The sequence below is a fragment of the Somniosus microcephalus genome, chromosome 2, assembly GCF_052327205.1.
Source record: "Somniosus microcephalus isolate GS21.2 chromosome 2, FLI_Smic_1.0, whole genome shotgun sequence".
NCBI lineage: Eukaryota > Metazoa > Chordata > Chondrichthyes > Squaliformes > Somniosidae > Somniosus > Somniosus microcephalus.
The window spans coordinates 297,435,702-297,460,847 of NC_140988.1; the positions used below are offsets into that span (position 1 = coordinate 297,435,702).

Consider the following 25,146-nt stretch of genomic DNA (forward strand, 5'->3'; position numbering starts at 1 on the left):
TGAGGTACTGTCTTCACTAAAGAAGAGGATATTGGCAATGCCATAGTAAAGGAGGAGTTAGTAGAGCAATTTGATAGGATAATAAAAATAGATAAAGAAGAGATACCTAAAAGGTTGGCAGTGCTCAAAATAGAAAAGTCAACTGGTCCAGCTGGGATACATCTTAGACTGATGAAAATTTCAGAGACTCTGGCTACAATCTTCTAATCCTTGGATATGGGAGTGGTGCCAGAGGACTGGAGGATTGCAAATATTACACTCCTGTTCAAAAAGGGAGAGAGGGATAAACCTGACAACTACAGGCTAGTTAGCCTCATGGTGGTGGGCAATCCAGGACAAAATTAATTGGCGCTTGGTGAAATATGGGCTAATAAATGAAAGCCAGCATGGATTTGCTAAAGACAAATTGTGTTTGACTAACTTGATTGAGTTCTTTGAAATACCAGGAACGCTTTGATGAGGGTAGTGTGGTTTAGGTTGTGTATATGGACTTTCAAAAGACGTTTGATTAAAGTACCACATAATAAACTTGTTGGCAAAATTGAAGCAAATGTGAATAAAGATACAGTGGCTGCGGGGATCCGAAATTGGCTAAGGGACAGAAAGCAGAGAGTAGCGGTGAACGGTTGTTTTTCAGACTGGAGGGAGTATACACTGGTGTCCCCCAGGGGTCGGTACTAGGACTGCACTTTTTGATACATGTCCTGGACTTGGGTATACAGTTCATAATTTAAAAGTTTGCAGATGACATGAAACTTGGAAATATAGTAAACAGTGAAGAGGACATAAACTGGTGAAATAGGCAGGCACATGGCAGATGAAATTTAACGCAGGGAAGTGTAAAGTGATGCATTTTGGTAGGAAGAATAAGGTGAGACAATATAAACTAAATGGTTTATATAATTTCCTCAGCAACTGTCTCCGACTCCGACTTATTCCACGTGGATTCCAACTGAAATACCACCCTTCATGTTTTGGATCCACCCAGGATTACAGATATTGCCGAGATACTTAGCATTCCTCGAACCACTGCTCTCGCCGTATCCTGAGATCCACGCTGAATGCCACGCGCCGACACATGCACACTCTCAACCTCTCTCTTCAGCAGCACCGATGCACTCTATTTCAATGCTGTCCGGGTCCACAGTTCCATTTCATCCTTTGCCGCATCCGGCGCTTTAACAAAAAACTTTTTTTCTTCCTTTCAGGTGTCAAGGATCGTAAGCTTCAACAACTCTTGGACACCAACACCCCTCCGGTACCTTCTTCCCCTTCACTTTCCTCTGACCTCATCCCTTCTTCTAATCTCACCCCCTGCCGTGTTTTCACTATCCCCTCTGACCTTCCCCTCTCTGACCCCGAACGATCAGTTCTCAGCAAAGGCCTGAGCTTCATCCCCTTATACCCCCATCTCAATGAATTTCGAGCTTGGCACGACACTGACTTCTTTTTCCGTTGCCTTCATTTCTGTGCCCACTTTGGCCAGGAGTCTTCCCCCCGCACACCTGACCCTTTCTCCCGCTTTCAGAATTCTCATTTTACCTGGACCTCTGGCCTCTTAACCTCTCCAGATCTTTTCATTGCAAACTGCCGGCGTGACCTCGGCCGTCTCAATTTCTCTGTTCCCCTTACCCACTCCAACCTACCTCCCTCTGAACTTGCAGCACTCCATTCTCTCAGATCCAACCCTAACATTGTCATTAAACCTGCTGACAAGGGTGGCGCTGTTGTTGTTTGGCGAACTGACCTCTACCTAGCGGAGGCTGAATGCCACCTCCTTCTACCTCCCCCTGGACCAGGACCCCACTACCGAAAATCAAGCCATCATTTCCAAGACTGTCACTGACCTTATCTCCTCTGGAGATCTACCCCCCTCCCCCACCACCACCACGGCCGCCAACCTCATAGTTCCCCAACCTCGCACAGCCCGCTTCTACCTCCTTCCCAAGATCCACAAACAGGACTGCCCTAGTGGACCCATTGTTTCAGCCTGTTCTTGCCCCACGGAACTTATCTCTTCCTATCTCAACTCTATTTTTTTCTCCCTTGTCCAATCTCTTCCCACCTACATCCGCGACAGTTTCCAGTTTCCTGGCCCCAACCGTCTTCTTTTCACTATGGATGTCCAATCCCTCTATACCTTCATCCCTCACCAGGATGGCCTGAGGGCGCTCCGCTTCTTCCTTGAACAGAGGCCCAACCAGTCCCCTTCCACCACCCTCCTTCGCCTGGCTGAACTTGTTCTCACATTGAACAACTTCTCCTTTGACTCCACTGACTTCCTCCAAATTAAAGGTGTTGCTATGGGTACCCACATGGGCCCTAGTTATGTCTGCCTTTTCGTGGGATATGTGGAACATTCTTTGTTCCAGTCCTACTCCGGTCTCCTCCCTCACCTCTTTTTCCGGTACATTGATGACTGTATCGGTGTAGTTTCCTGCTCTCGCCCTGAACTAGAAAATTTCATTCACTTTGCTTTCCACCCTTCCCTCACCTTCACATGGTCCATCTCCAACTCTTTCCTTCCCTTCCTCGACTTCTCTGTCTCCATCTCTGGGGAAAGGCTATTGACAAACATTCACTACAAGCCCACTGACTCCCACAGCTACCTGGACTACACTTCCTCCCACCCCGCTTCCTGTAAGGACTCTATTCCATTCTCCCAGTTTCTCCGTCTCCGCCACATCTGCTCTGACGATGCCACCTTCCATACTAGTGCTTCCAACATGTCTTCCTTTTTCCTCAACCGAGGATTCCCCTCTACTGTGGTTGAAACGGCCCTTGACCGTGTCCATTCTATTTCCCGCACTTCTGCTCTCACCCCTTTCCCTCCCTCCCGGAATCACGATAGGGTTCCCCTTGCCCTCACCTTTCACCCCACCAGCCTCCACATTCAACGGATCATCCTCCGCCATTTCCGCCACCTCCAGCGTGATCCCATCACCAGACACATCTTCCGCTCACCTCCCCTTTCAGCATTCCGAAGTCACAGCTCCCTCCGCGACACCCTGGTCCACTCTGCTATCACCCCTTCCCCTTCACCCGGCACCTTCCCATGCAAGCGCAGGAAATGCAACACCTACCCTTTAACCTCCTCCCTTCCCACCATCCAGGGCCCCAAACACTCCTTCCAGGTGTAACAGAGATTTACTTGTACTTCTTGCAATTTACTATACTGTATTCATTGCTCACGATGTGGTCACCTCTACATTGGGGAGACCAAACGCAGATTGGGTGACCGCTTTGCGGAACACCTCCGTTCAGTCCGTAAGGGTGACCCCGAGCTTCAAGTCGCCTGTCACTTTAATTCTTCGCTCCACTCCCACTCTGACCTCTCCGTCCTCGGCCTCTTGCATTGTTCCAATGAAGCTCAATGTAAGCTCGAGGAACAGCACCTCATCCTTCAATTAGGCACTTTACAGCCTTCTGGACTCAACATCGAGTTCAACAATTTCAGACCATAACCTCGGCCTCTATCATTTTTTTTCTCTCTCTCACGTGGCAGCTGTTGATGATTCTGCCTTTGCCATTTACACTTCATCTAGAGTCATCTTTTGTTTCTTAACTTGTCCCATTACCATCTCCTTTTGCCTTGCACCATCATCCCTTTTGTTTCTTAATCTCTCCTGCCTTCCATCCTATCACAGACCTTCCCTTTTGTTCTTTCCTCCCCTCCCCCCCTCTCCCTGCTCCTGCACTTGCTTAAAAACCTGTTACATCTCCAGCTTTTTTCACATCTGACAAAGGGTCATTGACCTGAAACGTTAACTCTGTTTCTCTCTCCACAGATGCTGCCTGACCTGCTGAGTATTTCCAGCATTTTCTGTTTTTATTTCAGATTTCCAGCATCTGCAGTATTTTGCTTTTGTAAACGAAATGGTATAATTTTAGAGGGGGTGCAGGAACAGGGAGACCTGAATCTTTGAAGGTGGCAGGATGTGTTGAGAAGGCTGTTTAAAAATGGCAGACGGGGTCCATGGCTTTATAAACAGGCATAGCGTACAAAAGCAAGGAAATTATGCTAAACCTTCGTAAAACACTGGTTAGGCCCCAGCTGGAGCATTTTGTCCAAATATGGGCACCACACTCTAGGAAGATGTTAAGGCCTTGGAGAGGGTGCAGAGGAGATTTACAAGAATGGCACCAGGAATGCAGGACTTCAGTTATATGGAGAACCTAGAGAAGCTGGGGTTGTTCTCCTTAGAACAGAGAAGGTTAAGGGGAGATTTGATAGAGGTGTTCAAAATCATGAAGGGTTTTAAATAAGGAGAAACTGTTTCCAGTGGCAGAAGGACAGGCGGAGGAGATGTAACACCTGCCCCTATACCTCCCCCCTCCCCACTGTCCAGGGCCCCAAACACCCCTTCCAGGTGAAACAGCGATTTACTTGTACTTCTCGCAATCTAGTATACTGTATTCGCTGCTCACGATGCGGTCTCCTCTACATTGGGGAGACCAAACGCAGATTGGGTGACCGCTTTGCGGAACACCTCCGTTCAGTCCGTAAGGGTGACCCCGAGCTTCCGGTCGCCTGTCATTTCAATTCACCATTCCACTCCCACTCGGACCTCACCGTCCTTGGCCTCTTGTACTGTTCCACGGAAGCTCAACGTAAACTCGAGGAACAGCACCTCATCTTCCAATTAGGCACTCTGCAGCCTTCCGGTCTCAATATCGAGTTCAACAATTTCAGATCATAACCTCGGCCCCTATTTCATTTTCACTTATATTTTTCCACTCCTTTCCTTTTCCCCCCCCCCCTTCCCTTTTGTTTCTCTCTCACACCTGGCAGCTATCTTTTGCCCTGCCAGTACACTTTACACCTAATCACAGCCTATTACCATCTCGTCTAGCTTCTAATCTCTTTTACTTCTTTTGGTTCTTTTATTCTTTTGTCCGATCGCAGCCCTGCCTTCGATCTAGTTCCTTTTCTCTCCAGTTTTGAAGAAGGGTCAAACCCGAAACGTCAACTCAAATTTCTCTCCACGGATGTTGCCTGACTTGCTGAGTTTTTCCAGCATTTTCTGTTGTTATTACAGATTTAAGATGATTGGCAAAGGAACCAGAGGGGTGATGAGAATTTTTTAATGCAGCGACTTCTATTCCGGAATGTGCTGCCTGAAAGAATGGTGGAAGCAGTTTCAATAGTGACTTTCAAAAGGAAATTGGATAAATACTTGAAGGGGAAAAATTTGCATGGCTATCCGGAATGAGCAGGAGAGTGGGACTAATTCAATAGCTCTTTCAAAGAGCCGGCACAGCCATGATGTTCCAAATGGCCTCTTTCTGTGCTGAATGATTCAATGATTCTATAATTCTATGTTACAAAAAGGATATGGAGGTACTGATGAAAGTGCAAAAAAGATTTAAAAGGATGATCCCAGAATTGAGAGGTTATAACTATCAGTAAAGACTGAACAGGCTGGGGCTCTTTTCTCTAGAAAAGAGAAGGCTGAGGGGTGACCTAATCGAGGTCTTTAAAATTACGAATGATTTTGATGGGGTAGACATAAAGAAGATATTTCTACTTTTAGAGGAGTCCAAAACTAGGGATCATATATAAATATATCTGCGCCACCACTAAGACCGCTTATTTCTACCTCTAACATCGCCTGACTCCACCCTTGCCTCAGCTCATCTGCTGCTGAAACCCTCATCCATGAATTTGTTATCTCTAGACTCGACTATTCCAATGCACTCCTGGCCGGCCTCCCATCTTCCACCCTCCATAAACTTGAGCTCATCCAAAACTCTGCTGCCCGTATCCTAACTCGCACCAAGTCCCGTTCACCCATCACCCTTGTGCTCGCTGACCTACATTGGCCCCGGTTAAGCAGCACCTCGATTAAAAAAAATTCTCATCCCTCAAATCCCTCTATCTCTAACCTCCTCCAGCCCTACAACCCTCCAAGATATCTGCGCACCTCCAATTCTGGTCTCGAGCATTCCCGATTTTAATCGCTCCACCATTGGCGGCCGTGCTTTCACCTGCCGAGGTCCTAAGCTCTGGAATTCGCTCCCTAAACCTGTCCGCCTCTCTACCTTTCTTTTCCCTCCTTTAAGACGCTCCTTAAAACTTACCTCTTTGACCAAGCTTTTGGCCATCTGCCCTAATTTCTCCTTATGTGACTTGGTGTCAGATTTTGTTTGGTAACACTCCTGTGAAGCACCTTGGGAAGTTTTACTATGTTAAAGGCGCTATATCGATGCAAGTTTTTTTGTTGTTGTTGAAGATAGTCACTCATAAATGCAGTAAGAAATTCAGGAGGAACTTCTTTACCCAGACAGTGGTTAGAATGTGGAACTTGCTACCACATGAAGTAGTTGAGACTAATAGTATAGATGCATTTAATGGGAAGGTAGATAAGTACATGAGGGAGACTGCAATAGAAAGATATTCTGATAGGGTAGGAGGAGACTCGTGTGGAGCATAAACAACGACATAGACCAATTGAGTTGAATGGCCTGTTTCTGTGCTGTAAATTCTATGTAATTAAAAAAATACAGTTAAATTCTGATAGGTGAGTTGGTGTTGGAGCTTTTTTTGTCCTTGATTTATCTTATGTTCTTATGAATCTCTAATTGTGCAGGATACCAAATCTTGCTCTTTAGGTATTGTATCGAGTGTGAAAGAGGAAGGTAATAATAATAATAGAGGAGTCATATGTATTTTTTTCCCTTTTTCCAGATTCAACATTATAAAATGGTTACATGTCCCACAAACGTAATACTGAAGTGGCTTGAACACCTGAATAGTTCCTGGGCCTTGGAAGACAGTGAGTCTACAGCAACAAGGGAAGGTGCCTCTGCATTATATGAAAAGCTACTCCAGAACAAAGAAGTGGTAGGAATATCTCAACAGGCCCAACATCTGATAGGTCCTCGGTTGCCAGATTTTGAACATGAGTCTTCAGCCGTGGAAGAACGTGAGCAGTATCTCTCTGCACTGCTCAACAGCCAGCAGAATTTGGCCAGGACAGTCTTTGGAAATTCACCTTTTGCTGTTGCCTTACATATGCGACTGGTGTCACTTCAGAGAATATTCTACGCACTTTCTAACAAATATCACGATCGGTTCAGACCGGGGTGTCAAGTACAAAAGCAGAGTTCTGACAGCAGATTAGATCTGGGAGATGCATTGGCCAGGAATACGAGAATAAAATCGGGTACTGATGTTCTAATAGAGATGGGAGTGAAGACTGGTTTAAGCCTACTCTTTGCACTAATTCAACAAAACTGGCAGCAGTCAAGGTTAGATCCAAGCTTGAGCCTGTGCAATGATGTTTTGTGCACAGCCTGTACAATTATCAATTCTCTACCTCCACTTTCTCTAGCAAATGAAAACAAAATCCCGCAAGTTGGTTTGGACTGCCTCACACAAGTGACAACATTTCTGAAGAAGATGACCATGCCCAGTTCTGGGGCTGACAATGAAGGGCGAAGATTGGCTTCAGAGCTACTGTTAGGTCTTGCAGTGCAGCGTGGGTCCTTGAAATTCCTACTTGAATGGATTGAAGTAGCATTAGCTGCTTCAGCAGCTGCTGTTAATGCACCTTTTGCACCAGAAAAAGAAGGAATGATTGGCTATGATTGTTTTTTAAAATCATTGGAGCAACTGAAACATTCTTCAGTGAGTTTGATTTATCAGAGTTACACTTTTTATTCTTTATTTAAATGTGAGCAGGGATTGATTAGCATGTAAATCTATTTTGTACTTGATGTGCTATTTTAATGTTGTGATTCATAAAATTTATTGTTTCCCCACACTTTATTGGAAAATGTTTTTCAAACATCATGCCAGAATAGCAGAAAATTATCTATAAACTGTTCATGTGGTGAATTGATGAATTTGAAAAAATTGAAAAGTAAATTAATTCAAAACAAGACAATAATATAATGGCACTGTACTAGTGAATTACAATTTAATAGCACTGTACTGGTATCAAGCTCTCTCTTTTATGGTCTTTTCCTATTCAAAGTTGATTTTTGCTTAAACTAATTGAATTATCCAATAATTCAAATTAAATAATTTAAATGTACTGCATGGAAGGTTTTTTCTACACACTTTCAATTCAAATTAACATAATTCAAATTAAGGAACTTCCAATTAAGAGTACAGTCTACTGCTGATAACTTGAATCTGTGTTTTTGCATTAAAAAAAATAAATTATCCAATCATTTGAATGAAACCAAGTAAATATCGCTGCAAAATGGGAATTTAGTGCCAATAAAAGTTTAAATTTATCAAGTCATTTGAATGAAATGATTTTGAATTAAGAGCAGTACGCCAGACTGAATTCATCTATAAACCAATGCCGCTTAATGGACTGTGCAGAAAATATCTTGGTCATGTTCTAACCAACAGTGGGGAGGATGAGATGGGGAGAGAGAAGCATTTTGTTTCCATTTTCTCATTCATGCACCTCTGCCATTTTTCCCTCTTCCCATTGTGTTCTTCCATTTTTCCTTTTAAGCGTCTCTTCCCTATTGAATTTAATTAACTTTCTGCTTTCTATGTGGAAAATGCAACTAATAATGTGTTTTTATGTTTAACCAAAAAAATCCCTGACCAATCACGTGAACCAGTCTGTAATTATAACAGATCACTTGTGCTGATTTTTCATTGCTAATCAAACGGTAAAGATAGAACTTTGCTTTTACCCATTCCTGTAGTTTACTTATGTGATATACATTTCTAATGAAAAATAGATGTTAATTATTCAAAACACTGCTTATTTGTTCTGTTTTAACCTTTAGAATACATATGTAGATAATCTACAGAATCAAGAGCTCAAGAAGACTCCAGATGGGCTGTGTTCTCTTTCTCATGCTGCAGTTTGTCTTTTTGAAGAGGTTCGTCATTGTTTCTTACAGTGGTACTATATGTGTGTGTTTGTCTATTTTGTAAACTGACAGTGTAATCCTAAATTACACGCAAATTGTTCCAACCATTTGTTTAGTGAAGTTCTCTTTATATGGATTTTTTAATTTAATGTAACATTTTTTTTGTTCTCTTTTGCTTTACTATGGCTTGTGCATGTGTAACAAGTCATACTACCAGGCCTCTTGAAGAGGACACATAGATGCAGCTGTGATGATTTGCCTTAATTTATTTAATTACATCCCTCTCCTCGATGGTAAAATGCCTGGCCTCCATTTGGTATATCGCTCACATAGATAATTTGAGATGGGAATCCTGCTGCACAGGGAATTGTGAAAAAACAGCTAATTACACCATCAATTTTTATTAAAATACTAGTGGGTCTCCCATCCCATTACAGACAGAAGGTAATAGGAAATAGTGCATTATGAGGAAATGGATATGGTGTGGCAGTGGGAAGTGAGAAGATTGATTAATTCAAAGCTCTCATCTTGTCCCTGAAGCTTTTTTTTTAATAAGTTTTCAATACCCAATTAATTCATTAATTTGTGCGTGACATGCTCCTCCCATAGCCGTATTTGCATTTACTGAGGGCACATTCACTGAATTCATTCATTTCTAGGAAGCCTGTTTTTCCCTTCCCAACCCTCTTCTCCGTTGCTTTTAACTTGCATTAATTTTTAAACTATAAGTTAAATTTCAAAATACCCAGATAATTTAGTATTTATAAGCAGGTGTAACAAAATTGCCATTGGGGAGCTGTCCGAGGCCACAAAAAAGTTTTAATTTCACATTTCCTTTCTGTACTTGCCTACACCAACATAACTGGCTAAGAGAAATTTAAGCTGCACCATAGCAACACTCAATAACAGCCTTGGCTCAGTGGGCAGCACCCTCGCCTCTTGAGTCAGAATTTGTGGGCTCAAGTTCCTCTCCAGGGACTTGAGCACAAAAAGCTAGGCTGACACTCCAGTGCAGTACTGAGGGCGTACTGCTCTGTCGGAAGTGCCGTCTTTCGGTTGAGATGTTCAGCCCCGTCTGCTCTCTCATGTGAACGTAAATGATCCTATGGCACTATTTCGAAGAAGAGCAGGGGAGTTATCCCCACTGTCCTGGCCAATATTATCCCTCAATCAACGTCACTAAAACAGATTATCTGGTCATTATCACATTGCTGTTTGTGGGAGCTTGCTGTGCGCAAATTGGCTGCCGCGTTTCCTACATTATAACAGTGACTACAATTCAGAAGTACTTCATTGGCTTTAAAGCGCTTTGGGATGTCCGGTGGTCGTGAAAGGCACTATAAAATGCAAGTCTTTTCTCTTTTTTAACAACAACTTGCATTTATATAGCGCCTTTAATGGTGTAACACAGGAGAATTATCAGAAAAAGTTTGACAACAAGTCACGAGATATTAGGACAGGTGACCAAATTAAAAAGCAGAACCACAAGGGTAATAATCTCTGGATTACTACCTGAGCCATGAGCAAATTTGGCTAGGGTAAATAAAATTAGAGTTAAATGCGTGGCTCAAAGACTGGTGTGGGAGAAATGGGTTTTGCTTCTTGGGACACTGGCATCAGTACTGGGACAGGAGAGAGCTGTTCCGTTGGGACGGACTTCACTTGGCCAGTGCTGGGACTAGAATCCTGGCGAATCGAATAACTAGGGCTGTAGAGAGGGCTTTAAACTAATTAGTGGGGGGGAGGTTTTAAGAGAACGAAAAATAAAAATGACAGCGGAGAAGGCAATAGAGCAAGGTAGCAATGGGGGAATTAAAAACCAGAGCATGTCAGGAAGGGACAGAATGTATAAAGATAAAGGTAAAGTAGTAAAAGGGGTAAAAACAGGAATAAATTGTCAGAAAACATATTTGAAAGTTCTTTATCTGAATGCACGCAGCATTCGTAACAAAATAGACGAGTTGACGGTACAAATAACTACACATGGGTATGATCTGGTGGCCATTACGGAAACATGGCTGAAAGATGATCATGACTGGGAACTAAACATACAAGGGTATTTGACAATTAGGAAGGACAGACAGGAAGGAAAGGGAGGTGGGGTTGCTATGTTAATCAAGGATGGAATCACTGCAATAGTCAGAAATTATATTGGGTCAAAGGATCAGGATAGTGAAACAGTTTGGGTGGAGATAAGGAATAATAAGGGGAAAAAGTCACTAGTGGGCGTAGTCTATAGGCCTCCTAACAGTTGCAACTCTGTTGGTCGGAGTATAAATCAGGAAATAGTTGGGGCTTGTAATAAGGGAACAGCTATAATCATGGGGGATTTTAACTTTCATATTGACTGGACTAATCAAATTGGGCATGGCAGCCTTGAGGAAGAGTTCATAGAGTGTATTAGCGACGGGTTCCTTGAGCAGTATGTAACTGAACCAACCAGGGGGCAGGCAATCTTAGATCTGGTCCCGTGTAATGAGACAGGATTAATAAAAAATGTCCTAGTAAAGGATCCCCTTGGAATGAGTGACCATAATATGGTTGAATTCCAAATTCAGTTTGAGGGTGAGAGAGTTGGATTTCAAACCAGCATACTGAGCTTAAATAAAGGAGACTATGAAGGTATGAGAGTAGAATTGACTAAAGTGGACTGGGAAAACAGATTAAAGTGTAAGACGGTACAAGAGCAGTGGTCTACATTCAAGGAGATATTTCACATCTTTCAAGATAAATATACTCCACTGAGGAAAAAGGGGAGTAAAAGAAAAGACAGCCATCCGTGGCTTAGTAAAGTAATATAGGATAGTATCCGACTGAAAACAAGGGCATATAAAGTGGCCAAATCTAGTGGGAGGATAGAAGATTGCTGGCTTTTAAATGCTTCCCAAACAATAACTAAAAGATTAATTAAGAAAGGGAAGATAGATTATGAAAGTAAACTAGCAAAAAATATAAAAACAGATACCAAGAATTTCTACAGCTATATTAAAAAGAAAAAGGGTGGCTAAAGTGAACGTTGGTCCCTTAGAGGATGAGACTGGGAAACTAGTGGTGGTGAACATGGAGATGGCAAAGACGTTGAACAAATATTTTGTATCGGTCTTTACAATAGAGGACACTAAAAATATCCCAACACTGGACAAACAGGGGGCAATGGGGGGGGGGGGTAAACACGATTAAAATCACTAAGGAGATGGTACTCGGTAAAATAATGGGACTGAAGGCGGATAAATCCCCCGGACTTGATGGTCTACATTCTAGGGTCTTGAGAGAAGTGGCGGTAGGGATTGTGGATGCATTGGTGATTATTTTCCAAAACGCCCTGGACTCAGGAAAGGTCCCGGCAGATTGGAAAACTGGTAATGTAACACCCTTATTTAAGAAGGGAAGTAGACAAAAAGCTGGAAACTATAGACCAGTTAGCCTAACATCTGTGGTTGGCAAAATGTTGGAGTCCATTATTAAGGAAACAGTAACAGAGCATTTGGATAAACATAATTTAATAGGACAGAGTCAGCATGGTTTTATGAAGGGGAAGTCATGTTTGACAAATTTGCTCGAATTCTTTGAGGACGTAACATACAGGGTGGATAAAGGGGAACCAGTGGATGTAGTGTATTTGGACTTCCAAAAGGCATTTGACAAGGTTCCACACAAAAGATTACTGATCAAGATAAGAAATCACGGGATTGGGGGTAATATACTGGCATTGGTGGAAGATTGGCTATCTAACAGAAAACAAAGAGTTGGGATAAATGGTTCATTCTCGGGCTGGCAATCAGTAACTAGTGGTGTTCCGCAGGGGTCAGTGCTGGGACCCCAACTCTTTACAATCTATATTAACATAAGAACATAAGAAATAGGAGCAGGAGTAGGCCAATCGGCCCCTCGAGCCTGCTCCGCCATTCAATAAGATCATGGCTGATCTGATCCTAACCGCCAATCTACTATCACAGAACTATCTCCTGAATCTAACAGAATTAGACACACGAAATAGGAGCAGGATCAGGCTACACGGCCCCTGGGCCCGCTCCGCTACCCACAGGGCCATGACCGATCCGAACCTAGACTCATGTCCAAATTCCTGCCCGCTCCCCGTAACCCTTAATTCCCTTTACTTCTAGGAAACTGTCTATTTCTGTTTTAAATTTATGTAATGATGTAGCTTCTACAGCTTTTTGGGGCAGCATATTCCATGGACCTACCACCCTCCGAGTGAAGTAGTTCCTCCTCATCTCAGTTTTGAAAGAGCAGCCCCTTATTCTAAGACTATGCCCCCTAGTTCTAGTTTCACCCATCATCGGGAACATCTTCCCCGCATCCACCCGATCCAATCCCTTCACAATCTTATATGTTTCAATAAGATCGCCTCTCATTCTTCTGAACTCCAATGAGTAGAGTCCCAATCTACTCAACCTCTCCTCATATGTCCATCCCCTCATCCCCGGGATTAACCGAGTGAACCTTCTTTGTACTGACTCGAGAGCAAGTATGTCCTTTCTTAAGTATGGACACCAAAACTGTACGCAGTATTCCAGGTGCGGTCTCACCAATACCTTGTACAACTGAAGCAATACCTCCCTATTTTTATATTCTATCACCCTAGCAATGAAAGCCAACATTCCATTGGCCTTCTTAATCACTTGCTGCACCTGCATACTAACCTTTTGAGTTTCGTGCACCAGGACCCCCAGATCCCTTTGTACTTAAGTACTTTCCAGTTTCTTGCCATTAAGATAATAACTTGCTCTACGATTTTTCCTGCCAAAGTGCATAACCTCACACTTTCCAGTGTTGTATTCCATCTGCCAAATCTCTGCCCACTTACTTAGCCTGTCTCTGTCCCCTTGCAGATTTTTAATGTCCTCCTCACTCACTACTTTCCCTCCCATCTTAGTATAATCTGCAAACTTTGATATGTTACACTCGGTCCCCTCCTCCAAATCGTTAATATAGATTGTAAAGAGTTGGGGACCCAGCACTGACCCCTGCGGAACACCACTAGTTACTGATTGCCAGTCTGAGAATGAACCATTTATCCCAACTCTCTGCCTTCTGTTAGATAGTCAATCCTCTATCCATGCCAGAATATTACCCCCAATCCTGTGATTTTTTATCTTAAGCAACAATCTTTTGTGTGGTACCTTGTCAAATGCCTTTTGGAAGTCTAAATACACGACGTCCACTGGTTCCCCTTTATCCACCCTATACGTTACTTCCTCAAAGAACTCCAGCAAATTTGTCAAACATGACTTCCCCTTCATAAAACCATGCTGACTTTGTCCTATTAAATTATGATTATCCAAATGTCCTGTTACTGTCTCCTTAATAATGGACTCCAAAATTTTACCTACCACAGATGTTAGGCTAACCGGTCTATAGTTTCCAGCCTTCTGTCTACTGCCCTTTTTTAAATAAGGGTGTTACATTAGCAGTTTTCCAGTCTGCCGGGACCATTGCTGAGTCTAGGGAGTTTTGGAAAATTATTACCAATGCATTCACAATCCCTACCGCCACTTCCCTCAAGACCCTAGGATGTAAGCCATCAGGTCCAGGTGATTTATCCGCCTTGAGTCCCATTATTTTACCGAGTACCACTTCCTTAGTGATTTTGACCGTGTTTAGCTCCTCTCCCCCTATAGCCCCCTGTTTGTCCAGTGTTGGGATATTCTTAGTGTCTTCTACTGTAAAGACTGATATAAAGTATTCATTCAGTGTTTTTGCCATCTCCATATTTCCTACCATTAATTTCCCGGTCTCATCCTCTAAGGGACCAACATTTACTTTAGCCACCCTTTTTCTTTTTATATAACTATAAAAACTCTTACTATCTGTTTTTATATTTTTTGCTAATTTACTTTCATAATCTATCTTCCCTTTCTTAATCAATCTTTTTGTTATTTTTGCTGTCTTTTAAAGTTTTCCCAATCCTCTATCCTCCCACTAGATTTGGCTACCTTATATGCCCTTGTTTTTAGTCGAATACTATCCTTAATTTCTTTACTTAGCCACAGATGGCTGTCTTTTCTTTTACACCCTTTTCTTCTCAGTGGAATATATATTTTTTGGAAGTTGTAAAATAACTCCTTAAATGTACACCACTGATCATGTATCGTCTTACCCTTTAATCTATTTTCCCAATCCACTCTACTCAGTTCTGCTCTCATACCTTCATAGTCTCCTTTATTCAAGCTTAGCACGCTTGTTTGAGATCCAACCTTCTCACCCTCTAATTGAATATGGAATTCAACCATGTTATGGTCACTCATTCCAAGGGGATCCTTTACTAGGACATTTTTAATTAATCCTGTCTCGTTACACAGGACCAGATCTAAGGTTGCTTGCCCCCTGGCCGGTTCAGTTACATACTGCTCAAGAAACCCATCCCTAATACACTCAATGAACTCATCCTCAAGGCTGCTCTGCCCAATTTGATTTGTCCAATTAATATGATAGTTAAAATCCCCCATAATTATAGATGTTCCCTTATTACAAGCCTCAACTATTTCCTGATTGATACTCCGTCCAACAGAGTTGCCACTGTTCGGAGGCCTATAGACTACGCCCACTAGTGTTTTTTTCCCCTTATTATTCCTTACCTCCACCCAAACTCTTTCATTATCCTGATCTTTTGACCCAATATCATTTCTCTGTATTACAGTGATTCCTTCCTTTATTAACATAGCCACCCCACCTCCCCTTCCTTCCTGCCTGTCCTTCCTGATCGTTAAATAACCTGGTATGTTTAATTCCCAGGCATTGTCACCCTGCAGCCATGTTTCTGTAATGGCCACAAGATCATACCCATATGTAGTTATTTGTGCCATTAACTCATCTATTTTGTTACGAATGCTACGTGCATTCAGATAGAGAACTTTCAAAGATGTTTTGTGACACTTAGTTCCTGCTTTTGCCCTTTTTATTACTTCACCTTTTACTCCATACCTTCTGCCCCTTCCTGACATGCTCTGGTTTTTAATTTCCCCACTGCTACCTAAGTCTATGACCTTCTCTGTTGTCATTTTTATTATTTGCTCTCTAGGAACCTCCCCCCCACTAGTTAGTTTAAAGCCCTCTCTACAGCCCTAGTTATATGATCCGCCAGGACTCTAGTCCCAGCACTGGCCAAGTGAAGCCCGTCCCAACGGAACAGCTCACTCCTGTCCCAGTACTGGTGCCAGTGTCCCAGGAAGCAAAACCCATTTCTCCCACACCAGTCTTTGAGCCACGCATTTAACTCTCTAATTTTATTTGTCCTAGCCAAATTCGCTCGTGGTTCAGGTAATAATTCCGAGATTATTACCCTTGTGGTTCTGCTTTTTAATTTGGCCCCTAGCTGCTCAAACTCCCTCAGCAGAACCTCCTTCCTTGTCCTATCTATATCGTTGGTACCAACATGGACCACGACAACTGGATCCTCCCCCTCCAAGTTTCTCTCCAGTCCAGAGGAGATGTCCTTAACCCTGGCACCGGGCAGGCAACACAGCCTTCGGGACTCTCGCTCTCGGCTGCAAAGAACTCTATCTATCCCCCTAACGATACTATCCCCTACCACTACAACATTTCTATTTACTCCCCCCTCTTGAATGGCCCCCCGTTCCACGGTGCTGTGGCCAGGTTGCTCATCCTCCCTGCAGTCCCTGCTCCTGTCCCCACAGGGAGTAAGAACCTCGAACCTGTTGGTCAAGAGCAAGGGCTGCGGCTCCTCCAGCTCTACCTCCTGGATCCCCGTACCTGCCTCACTCGTAGTAACACCGTCCTGTCCCTGACCATGGGCTACATCTGAATTACTTAACTTCATAGGTGTGACCACGTCCTGATACAGAGTCCAGGTACTTCTCCCCCTCCCGGATGTGTCGCAGTGTCTGAAGCTCAGACTCCAGCTCATCAACACGGCGCTGGAGTTCCTGTAGCAGCAGACACTTGTCACAGACGTAATCACCGTGAGCCTCAATGGGGTTCACTGGCTCCCACATCTCGCAACAGTAACACATCACCTGCTCCATTCTATGTAATTAATTAAATTTTTTATTGTTATTTATGGACACCCTCTGCCCGATTTTAGATGCTAGTATCCCCTTAAATTAATTGGATTTAAATTAAATCAATCCCTCTAGTTACACCAGTTAAATGGTTTACCAACAGTCACTCTGCACCAGAAAGGCCTTGGTACACCACAGCAACCTTAAAAACTATAAACCACAGACTTAAAGTTTTAAAATGAGAGAAATACTCCAACCAATCACCTACCTGTTTTGTGGTGACGTCACACCTTGAATACTTTTTACCTCTCTCCTTGCCTGAGATTGAAGATTGGTACACCTACCTGAGCCTCTGGGGCCTCTTGTAGTCGCTCTGCCGCTCTGCTCCGCCTCCAGCCACTGCCGATGCCGCACTGAGGCCTACCTGAGCCTCTGGGGCCTCTTGTAGTCGCTCTGCTGCGCTGCTCCGCCTCCACCCGCTGCCGATGCCGCACTGAGGCCTACCTGAGCATCTGGGGCCTCTTGTAGTCGCTCTGCCGCGCTGCTCCGCCTCCAGCCGCTGCCGATGCCGCCCTGAGGCCTACCTGAGCCTCTGGGGCCTCTTGTAGTCGCTCTGCCGCGCTGCTCCGCCTCCAGCCGCTGCCGATGCCGCACTGAGACATAGACAGGCTAAGTGAGTGGGAAGAGATTTGGCAGATGGAATATAATATTGGAAAGTGTGAGGTTATGCACTTTGGCAGAAAAAATCAAAGAGCAAGTTATCTAAATGGAGAGAAACTGCAAAGTGCTACAGTACAAAGGGATCTGGGGGTCCTGGTGCATGAAACACAAAAAGTTAGTATGCAGGTGATCAGGAAGGCCAATGGAATCTTGGCTTTTATTGCAAGGGAGATGGTGTATAAAAACAGGGAAGTCTTGCTGCAGTTATACAGGGTATTGGTGAGGCCACATCTGGAATACTGCGTGCAGTTTTGGTTTCCATATTTAAGAAAAGATATACTTGCTCTCGAGGCGGTTCAGAAAAGGTTCACTCAGTTGATTCCGGAGATGAGGGGGTTGACTTATGAGGAAAGGTTGAGTAGGTTGGGCCTCTACTCATTGGAGTTCAGAAGAATGAGAGGCGATCTTATTGAAACATATAAGATTGTGAGGGGGCTTGATCGGGTGGATGCGGGGAGGATGTTTCCACTGATGGGTGAGACTAGAACTAGGGGGCATAATCTTAGAATAAGGGGCTGCCGTTTCAAAACTGAGATGAGGAGAAACTTCTTCACTCAGAGGGTAGTAAATCTATGAAATTTGCTACTCCAGAGAGCTGTGGAAGCTGCAACATTAAATAAATTTAAAACGGAAATAGACAGTTTCCTAGCCGATAAGGGAATTAGGGGGTACGGGGAGAGGGTAGGGAAGTGGACGTGAGTCTAGATTCGGATCAGCCATGATCCTATTGAATGGCGGAGCAGGCCCGAGGGGCCGTATGGCCTGCTCCTGCTCCTACTTCTTATGTTCTTATGCTTGGTTAAAGAGGTAGGTGGTCAGAACCTAGAACTGTGTGCCGTCATGGACATTTTGTGGTGTTAACTTTCGATATGCTGTGCAGCTGCTATTATTTTAGCAGCTAACAGTATGTGACATTTAGCATTGTGAGACCCTATCACATCACCACCTACAGATGTAACACGTACTGTAATGTTCCATTGAGATTACATGATAAAGCAGTTTCAGTGCATTTTGTAATTAAATGTTGCGACCTACTCAACAATTTAAATATATAAGTAGTTCTCCTGTGGTGTTGAACATGGGAGTTAAGAACAAGTACAATATTCAGGTTAAACAAAGCTAAAAGGTGGAGTGGGGGAATAACTGGACCCAGACAGGGAGGGAATCAGGAAAGGGGAGTGGAGACAGATTTGGTGGGGGTGGGGGGGGGGCGGTGGGGCCACGGGTGAGGAGATAGTGGGAGATAGGGAAGGAGAGACTGACATTGGACCAGATCTTACTTTCTTCCCTGGGTTACAGGGACTAGGGAGTGCACTTTTCTTTCAGTCTAGGCAGGGAGGGTGGAGATCATTCATTTAAAGGAGGTTTTCATCCTTAATAATATCAAAATATTTCATTTTTTGCTAGCTGGACAACATTTAAGCTAGCAGAGAATTTGAGTCCATTAAGGGAGTGGTTTTGCAAATTAACAGGATAAGTAGCAGTTTTGGTTGTCTGGACAGGTGGGTGTGGTACAGCAGTCTGTCTGGTAATGTTGATGGGGGTGGTACAACTTCTTTACCACTGGATCACATAATGTGACCCTCACAGCACCAGATACAGTTCCAATGGGGAGTTGCAAACACTCAGGGTTGGATTTTCCTTCAGCAGTCGGGAAGGAGGCGGGACTACAACTTTCGGGTTTTAGTCCCGCCTCCATCGAGATGTGGCCAATCCACGCGATTTTCCCTTGATTGACCTTGTTGAGCCCGCCCAGCGGGCTCAGCAGGCCAATTAAGGGCCACCCGGCAACAGGTGATGTCACAGACTGAAATTTCATCTGTCAAGACGTCTTGACAGATGAAATATCAGTGTTTCACAGCTGTTTGAAGCTGTCAAACACTGACAGCCTTACTTCTAACCTGAGTCCTTCTACGCAGTCTCAGTTAGAAATCTCGCCGGCACTGAAAGCTGCAGGCTGTCACTTTTGACAGCTCGCGGCCATTCTGCTTTCAGTGCCGGCTGAATGATGGACTCCTGAAGCCTAGAGGAAGAAAGGCTGTTAAGGTAAGTACAGGTAATTTAAACTTCTTTACACACTTTAGACACACCAAACACACTTACCTTTGCACTCATGCACACATCACTCACCTGAACACCGACATCGCGACCCCTCCAAGTCCTTCAACCCGATGGCCCACCTGCTCTAACCTGGCATGGTTTGGAGAAGTCGGGAATCCCACACGACACCCTTCAAAATAGGGATTAGGCTAAAAACTGCCTGTTAACTACCTGTTAACAGGCAGTTAATTGGCACTAATCCCTTCCTGCCTCGGGTCGGCGGGTCCCAGTGCGGGGCGGGTACCCACCTCCTTTGAAACGTACGTGGAGGCAGGTTTTGGGCGGGATGGTGTCGGGACCCCCGAATTCGGGATTTTTGCACAAGCCCACCTCACGGCACACTGAAAATCGACCCCTCAATGTTTTTTATATGCATTGGATAAATTGAGACTTGATTGCACATCTCTACATTGTTGTTTGTTTGTGCTTATGACTTGCTATGTCATTGCCAAGTCAACTGCATATGTGACATTTGATAAAGTTTAATATAAAAAGCTGTCATTCATCAATTGTGTTGCAGATGCACTCCCTATCTTGTAACATTTTTTTCTAGTTATTTTTCCTGCTCTCTCTTTAGATCAACAGATCATCTACCATTCTACAACTAAGCTAACGGATAGTGAGCTACATCCAGGAATCAGTTTGTGACTCTTGATGTTTGCAATAAAGTGCCCAGAAGTAGTACAGATTGCCTCTCCTTTCTTTTTCTTTCTTTGGTTGGAACACAAATTGCATCTACTTAGTATGTCCCTGATTCATCAGCTAAGATTGGGATCTCATCGTTTGGAAAAATTGCAAGGGTGAACCCATATCTTAAAACTCTGTGGTGTGTCCAGGGAGCCTTATTTTTTTAGAGATTGTTACATGTACAACAACATTTTGTTTATAATTTGTTTCAAATAATCATTTTTAGTTTCTGGAGTTGTGAGTAATAAAAACCAGGATGAAAGCCTCAAATAATAATTTTTAATCAATGCTAAGGATTGTATTTGAACGGTGATATTTGGTAAGTTCGCGATGTGGACCTCTGCCAATACAACTCTATGGCTGACCACTTGTACCCAGTGACCCCTGCTAGGTGAAGGCAGGATCAGACATCAGAGGTTGAATTGCCTAATGAGACTTGCTGTCAGGAAGTATCGTCACTTGGGAAAAAGTACTGGAGGGCTGTTTGTGCTAGTGGAAGTGGAGGGGGGTGGTGGAATGAATAAAATCTCTCTGCATAATACAGGACTGTTTCTATTGAATAATAAATTGTTACAATTATGCAGATACAGTGTTAAATATATTATATCCTTGATTAGGTGCCACTTTATTTTAATCTGTCTGATTTTCCTGCCTACAGATTTGCAGGCTAGCCTTAGACTGCCTATGCAGCACCAGTTCTCATAGCTCTCAAAGCCGAGACAGCGAAACAAGTGCAGTGTATGTTTGGGGTAGTAACAGTAGCCATCAGTTGGCAGAAGGAACACTGGAGAAAATTTTACAACCCAAATTAGCACATGGATTTGCTAATGCACAGACGGTAAGCAAGGGGAGAATTATTGCTAATTTATTGGTAACCAGTTATACTGTTACAGTACTTGGGGGCTAAAATTAAGACAATTCATAGCAGCTTTGTTTGCAAGATATATGGTTTATAAAACGGTTACATATTCAACCAATGGATTTGAATCATTCAAGTGTGTGTGTTTTTTTGTTTTGACTGTTTACTAATTAAATGTTACAGTTACAGTGATGTGCAATGATTTAAAAAAACAGTACTCCTTACCCCTCACTAACAACAACCTGCATCCTGTTTTTGGACAGGTGGATAAAATAGTCCAGCTTATGGCAATTTCCATGGTTGACCTAAGTATTGGTCTATAAATGCAGGGTTTGATCACTGCAGGAAGGGGTCATTTGCAGGATGGTTTTCACATCCCTTTTTTAAAATCTGTTCTTTATTTTATCTACTTCTGAAGACTTTTACTTTCCTGTTCTGGCTCTATATCTTGGCATTCAATTAGCTTTTTTAATTGCAACAACACATTTCCTGGACATTAAAAGTGAGAACTGTAGCAGTAACCTTGGGGCCCTTTTTAATTATTCCTGGTTTTCATTCGACTTCATTCACTGCATTTCAAGTTTATTTTTATTACAATTGTGCTTTTAGTGTTTTTTTTGGTAGTTTAAGGTTGCAAGTTTACAGCTACTCCTGATACTTGAGTAAGATTGTTGCTATAATACATGGAATATAAATTTCTCTGCTCTTCTACCCTATTCAGTTTCTTATTTTCTAAGGTGTGTGATGTTTCTATTTTTCCCTACCAAAGTGCATCACCTCACATTTATCTATGTTAAAGTTAATTTGCCACTTAACTGCCCAGTCTGCAAGTTTTTCTAATGTCTTCTTGTATTGGCCCAGAAATTCCGTTCACAGGCCTCCCGTGGGCGGAGGGCGGCGATTTGGAAAAATCTGCACTTGGACTGGAGGGCTCCCGGGAGGCACAGAGTTCCTTCCCTGGGCCTCTCCAAACTGCCGGTGCGCAGGGCCCACGTATCCCAGAGGCGCAGGTAGTTCGCAGCGTCCCTGGGACACGTGGGCCATGGGGAGCCAATCGGAGAAGGGAATCTCCGTTCATAGATTTGACAGGAAGACCTGTCAAATATATGAATAGAGATCACCCCCCAAAACATAGTAAAACTTCAAATAAATTTTAAAAAGAAAATCACATTTTTAAAATGACTTGAAATTACATAAATTAACTATTTTAAACAAAAATTTACATTTTTGAAAAAAATAATTAAAGTTTTTAACAGGGCTAAAAATAAATTTACCTTTCTTTAAAGTATTTTGAAATGATAAATCAGTGGGAATTTTTTTTTTTTACTTTTTTCAACTCTTATCCTGGTAAAAGCAGGCCTTTTACCAGGCACAAAAATTGTAAGTGTTTTCCGTGGGCGGCGGGTCTCCAAAAAACTGAACTCTCCACCCGCAGAGGCCCTGCTCCAGCGCAGCTGGAGGATCTGTCGAGCTTTCGTGACAGATCAGAAATGCCGGTTTCCAGCGCATGCGCAGTGCATGCCTAAAACCGGCATTTCCGTTGGCCCTACGAGTGAGTACACAGCGCGTACTCACCCGTAGGGATTGGAATTTCTGCCCCATTATGTTGCATGCTTCCTCCGTGTCAGCTATACCCCCAGTTTGGTATCTTCTGCAAATTTTGATATTTGAGTTACTTGTTCCGAAGTCCAAATCCTTAATGTAAATTATGAATAACAGTGGTCGCAACACTAATTTTTGTGGAACACCAATTTCTGCCTTCCTCCAATCTTAGGCCAGAATTTTACCAGCGCTCAGAGTGCGGGTTTGGAGGCAGGTCTGCTATCAAAATCACAAAGATTGACAGCGGGTCGGTATCCCGCTGTAAACCCGCCTCCTTGTCAGTTTCCCAAGTGTCGGGTCTGTCATCCTTGAGTGGGTCAGCCAATTTAGATAGTTAAAAGCTTATTAAAAGGTAGTTAAGAACCATTTTCCCATGTACTTACCATTTTACCAGGTTTTCAACGAGGTTCCCGGAGAGCGGCTATCAAGTCAGGTAAGTATGTCGGGTTCTCAATGACTGTGGATTGCTGTGAATAGGTAAAAGCTGCAAAAGTGGTATAAAACCTACCATTTCACAGCTGTTCACTTCCCAATCTTAGAAGTTGGAGCATTAATGATTTGGAACTCACTTTTGAGCTTTATGCACTTTTGAAGTGTTTGGAGTAATCTCTCTATCCACTGTCACCTCCTTGGAACAACCTCTCTCAATATTGACAGATTACTTCTGTCATCTCAACCTCACCTGCCATCTATTCCATCAGCATCGGTGCCCTTAACAAAAAAAAAAAACAAAAAAAAATCTCACCTTGGTCCTCAGAATCCCAACACCAGCATCACCGGGCACACCAGCAGCACCAACATCCACACCAACCTTCTCCGAAATCAACTGATGCTGCACTGGACACAGGGCATCATCACCCGTGCACATTGCTTCCAGGGACGCCAGTGATGGCCTTACCAACTCACTAAGACACTTCCAAAGGTGCACACAAACCTGTCCAAGAACGCAGAGTGGTGACAATAAGGATTTCAATGCTTGACAACACATTAACAGAAAGTGGCTAAAATACCCAAATGCCTACCCTTGTGTGTTGTTAGTTGGTATGATTGGACTATGATGAGGGTGAGTGTGAGGGGTGGCTAGTGAGGTGGGGAAGTGATATATAGATAGAGAGGGATGGGTGGAGGTGCAAGGTAAGTTGGTGTGAGTAAGGATGTGCAGGAGTAGGGTAGGGAGGGCAGAGTGATGGGGATGTGATGAGTGGCACAGGAGGATGAGGTTGAGTGTGGCTTTGCAGTAATGTTTCGTGATCTACTGTGATCATTGGATCATTGTGTCACTGCAGCCTGGTCCTGATGACATCCCTGCTTGTGTCCTCCTGTGCAATGTGCAACCAGGCTGTATTGGTATCCTGGGAAGGTATCTTCCACCCATTGGAAGGGAAGAGAACCTCCCTGTGTGCTGTGACTCCCTCCCTAAGCATATGGAGTGAGTCATGGGAGAGCCTGGGTGGGAGGGTAAGCTGTGAGGAGGATGTCGTGAAACTCCAGTACGATTTGGACAGGTTGGGTGATTGGGCAGAAACATGGCACCTCATTGCTGTAGAACACTGACAGCACAACTGTCAAAATGAATGGGGACATGGTCCCTTTAAGGAAACTGCCTGATGACGCATCATCAGACCAGCTTCCTTTTAATTGTCCGGGAACCCCGCAGGGCATGCTTAACAAGCCCAATCAGGGCAAAATCACTTGGAAGAGGTGGGATGATGATGCGTGCAGAGTTTGAGGCCGCTGTCTACTCTGGCCTCACCGGACTCGCCACAGCTGGCAAAATCGCGGCCTTAATAACTACCCTTTACCCCTACTCTCTGCTTTCTATTTTTTAGCCAATTTACTAGCCATTCAGCTATTTGTTCCCTGACTCCTCGTGCCCTAACCTTTGTCCTGACCCTACCGTGTGGTACCTTATTGAATGACGCTAACGTCAGCATCATAATGCATGCAGGAGCTGAAAATCTTAGAAAACTGATTGGTCCAGGGAGAAAGGAATTTCTCTGGTATAATAGCAAAATGCTGCGGATGCTGGAAATCTGAAATAACAACAGAAAATGCTGGAAATACTCAGCAGGCCAGGCAGCATCCGTGGAGAGATGCTCCCTCCACGGATGCTGCCTGGCCTGCTGAGTATTTCCAGCATTTTCTGTTGTTATTTAAGGAATTTCTCTAGACTTACTGACAGTCATTTCTCCATTACTTAACTCTTGGAATAGAAGGCAGCTTAGCTGAATGCTGACTTAATTGAAGCACTGAGAAAACTATTGAGCCAATTTCTGTTTCAGTGGAGAAAAAAGGGATACAGAGGCAGGAAAGAGAAAATAGTTTGCCATTTCTGAAAATAAATTTATATGA

General features: G+C 43.5%; 1 protein-coding gene across 4 annotated transcripts in view; it reads left to right on the forward strand.

The window, feature by feature from the left end:
- Window positions 1-25,146, forward strand: part of LOC147123467 (putative E3 ubiquitin-protein ligase HERC1) — a 491,571-nt gene that overhangs the window by 56,372 nt on the left and 410,053 nt on the right. For all 4 annotated transcript variants that reach the window (XM_085973371.1, XM_085973346.1, XM_085973361.1 and 1 more), the window contains exons 2-4: window positions 6,689-7,630; window positions 8,758-8,853; window positions 20,992-21,171. In XM_085973371.1, coding sequence (XP_085829497.1) covers window positions 6,704-7,630; window positions 8,758-8,853; window positions 20,992-21,171 — 1,203 coding nt within the window. In that variant the 5' untranslated portion in view covers window positions 6,689-6,703. The remainder of the gene's footprint in view (window positions 1-6,688; window positions 7,631-8,757; window positions 8,854-20,991; window positions 21,172-25,146) is intronic.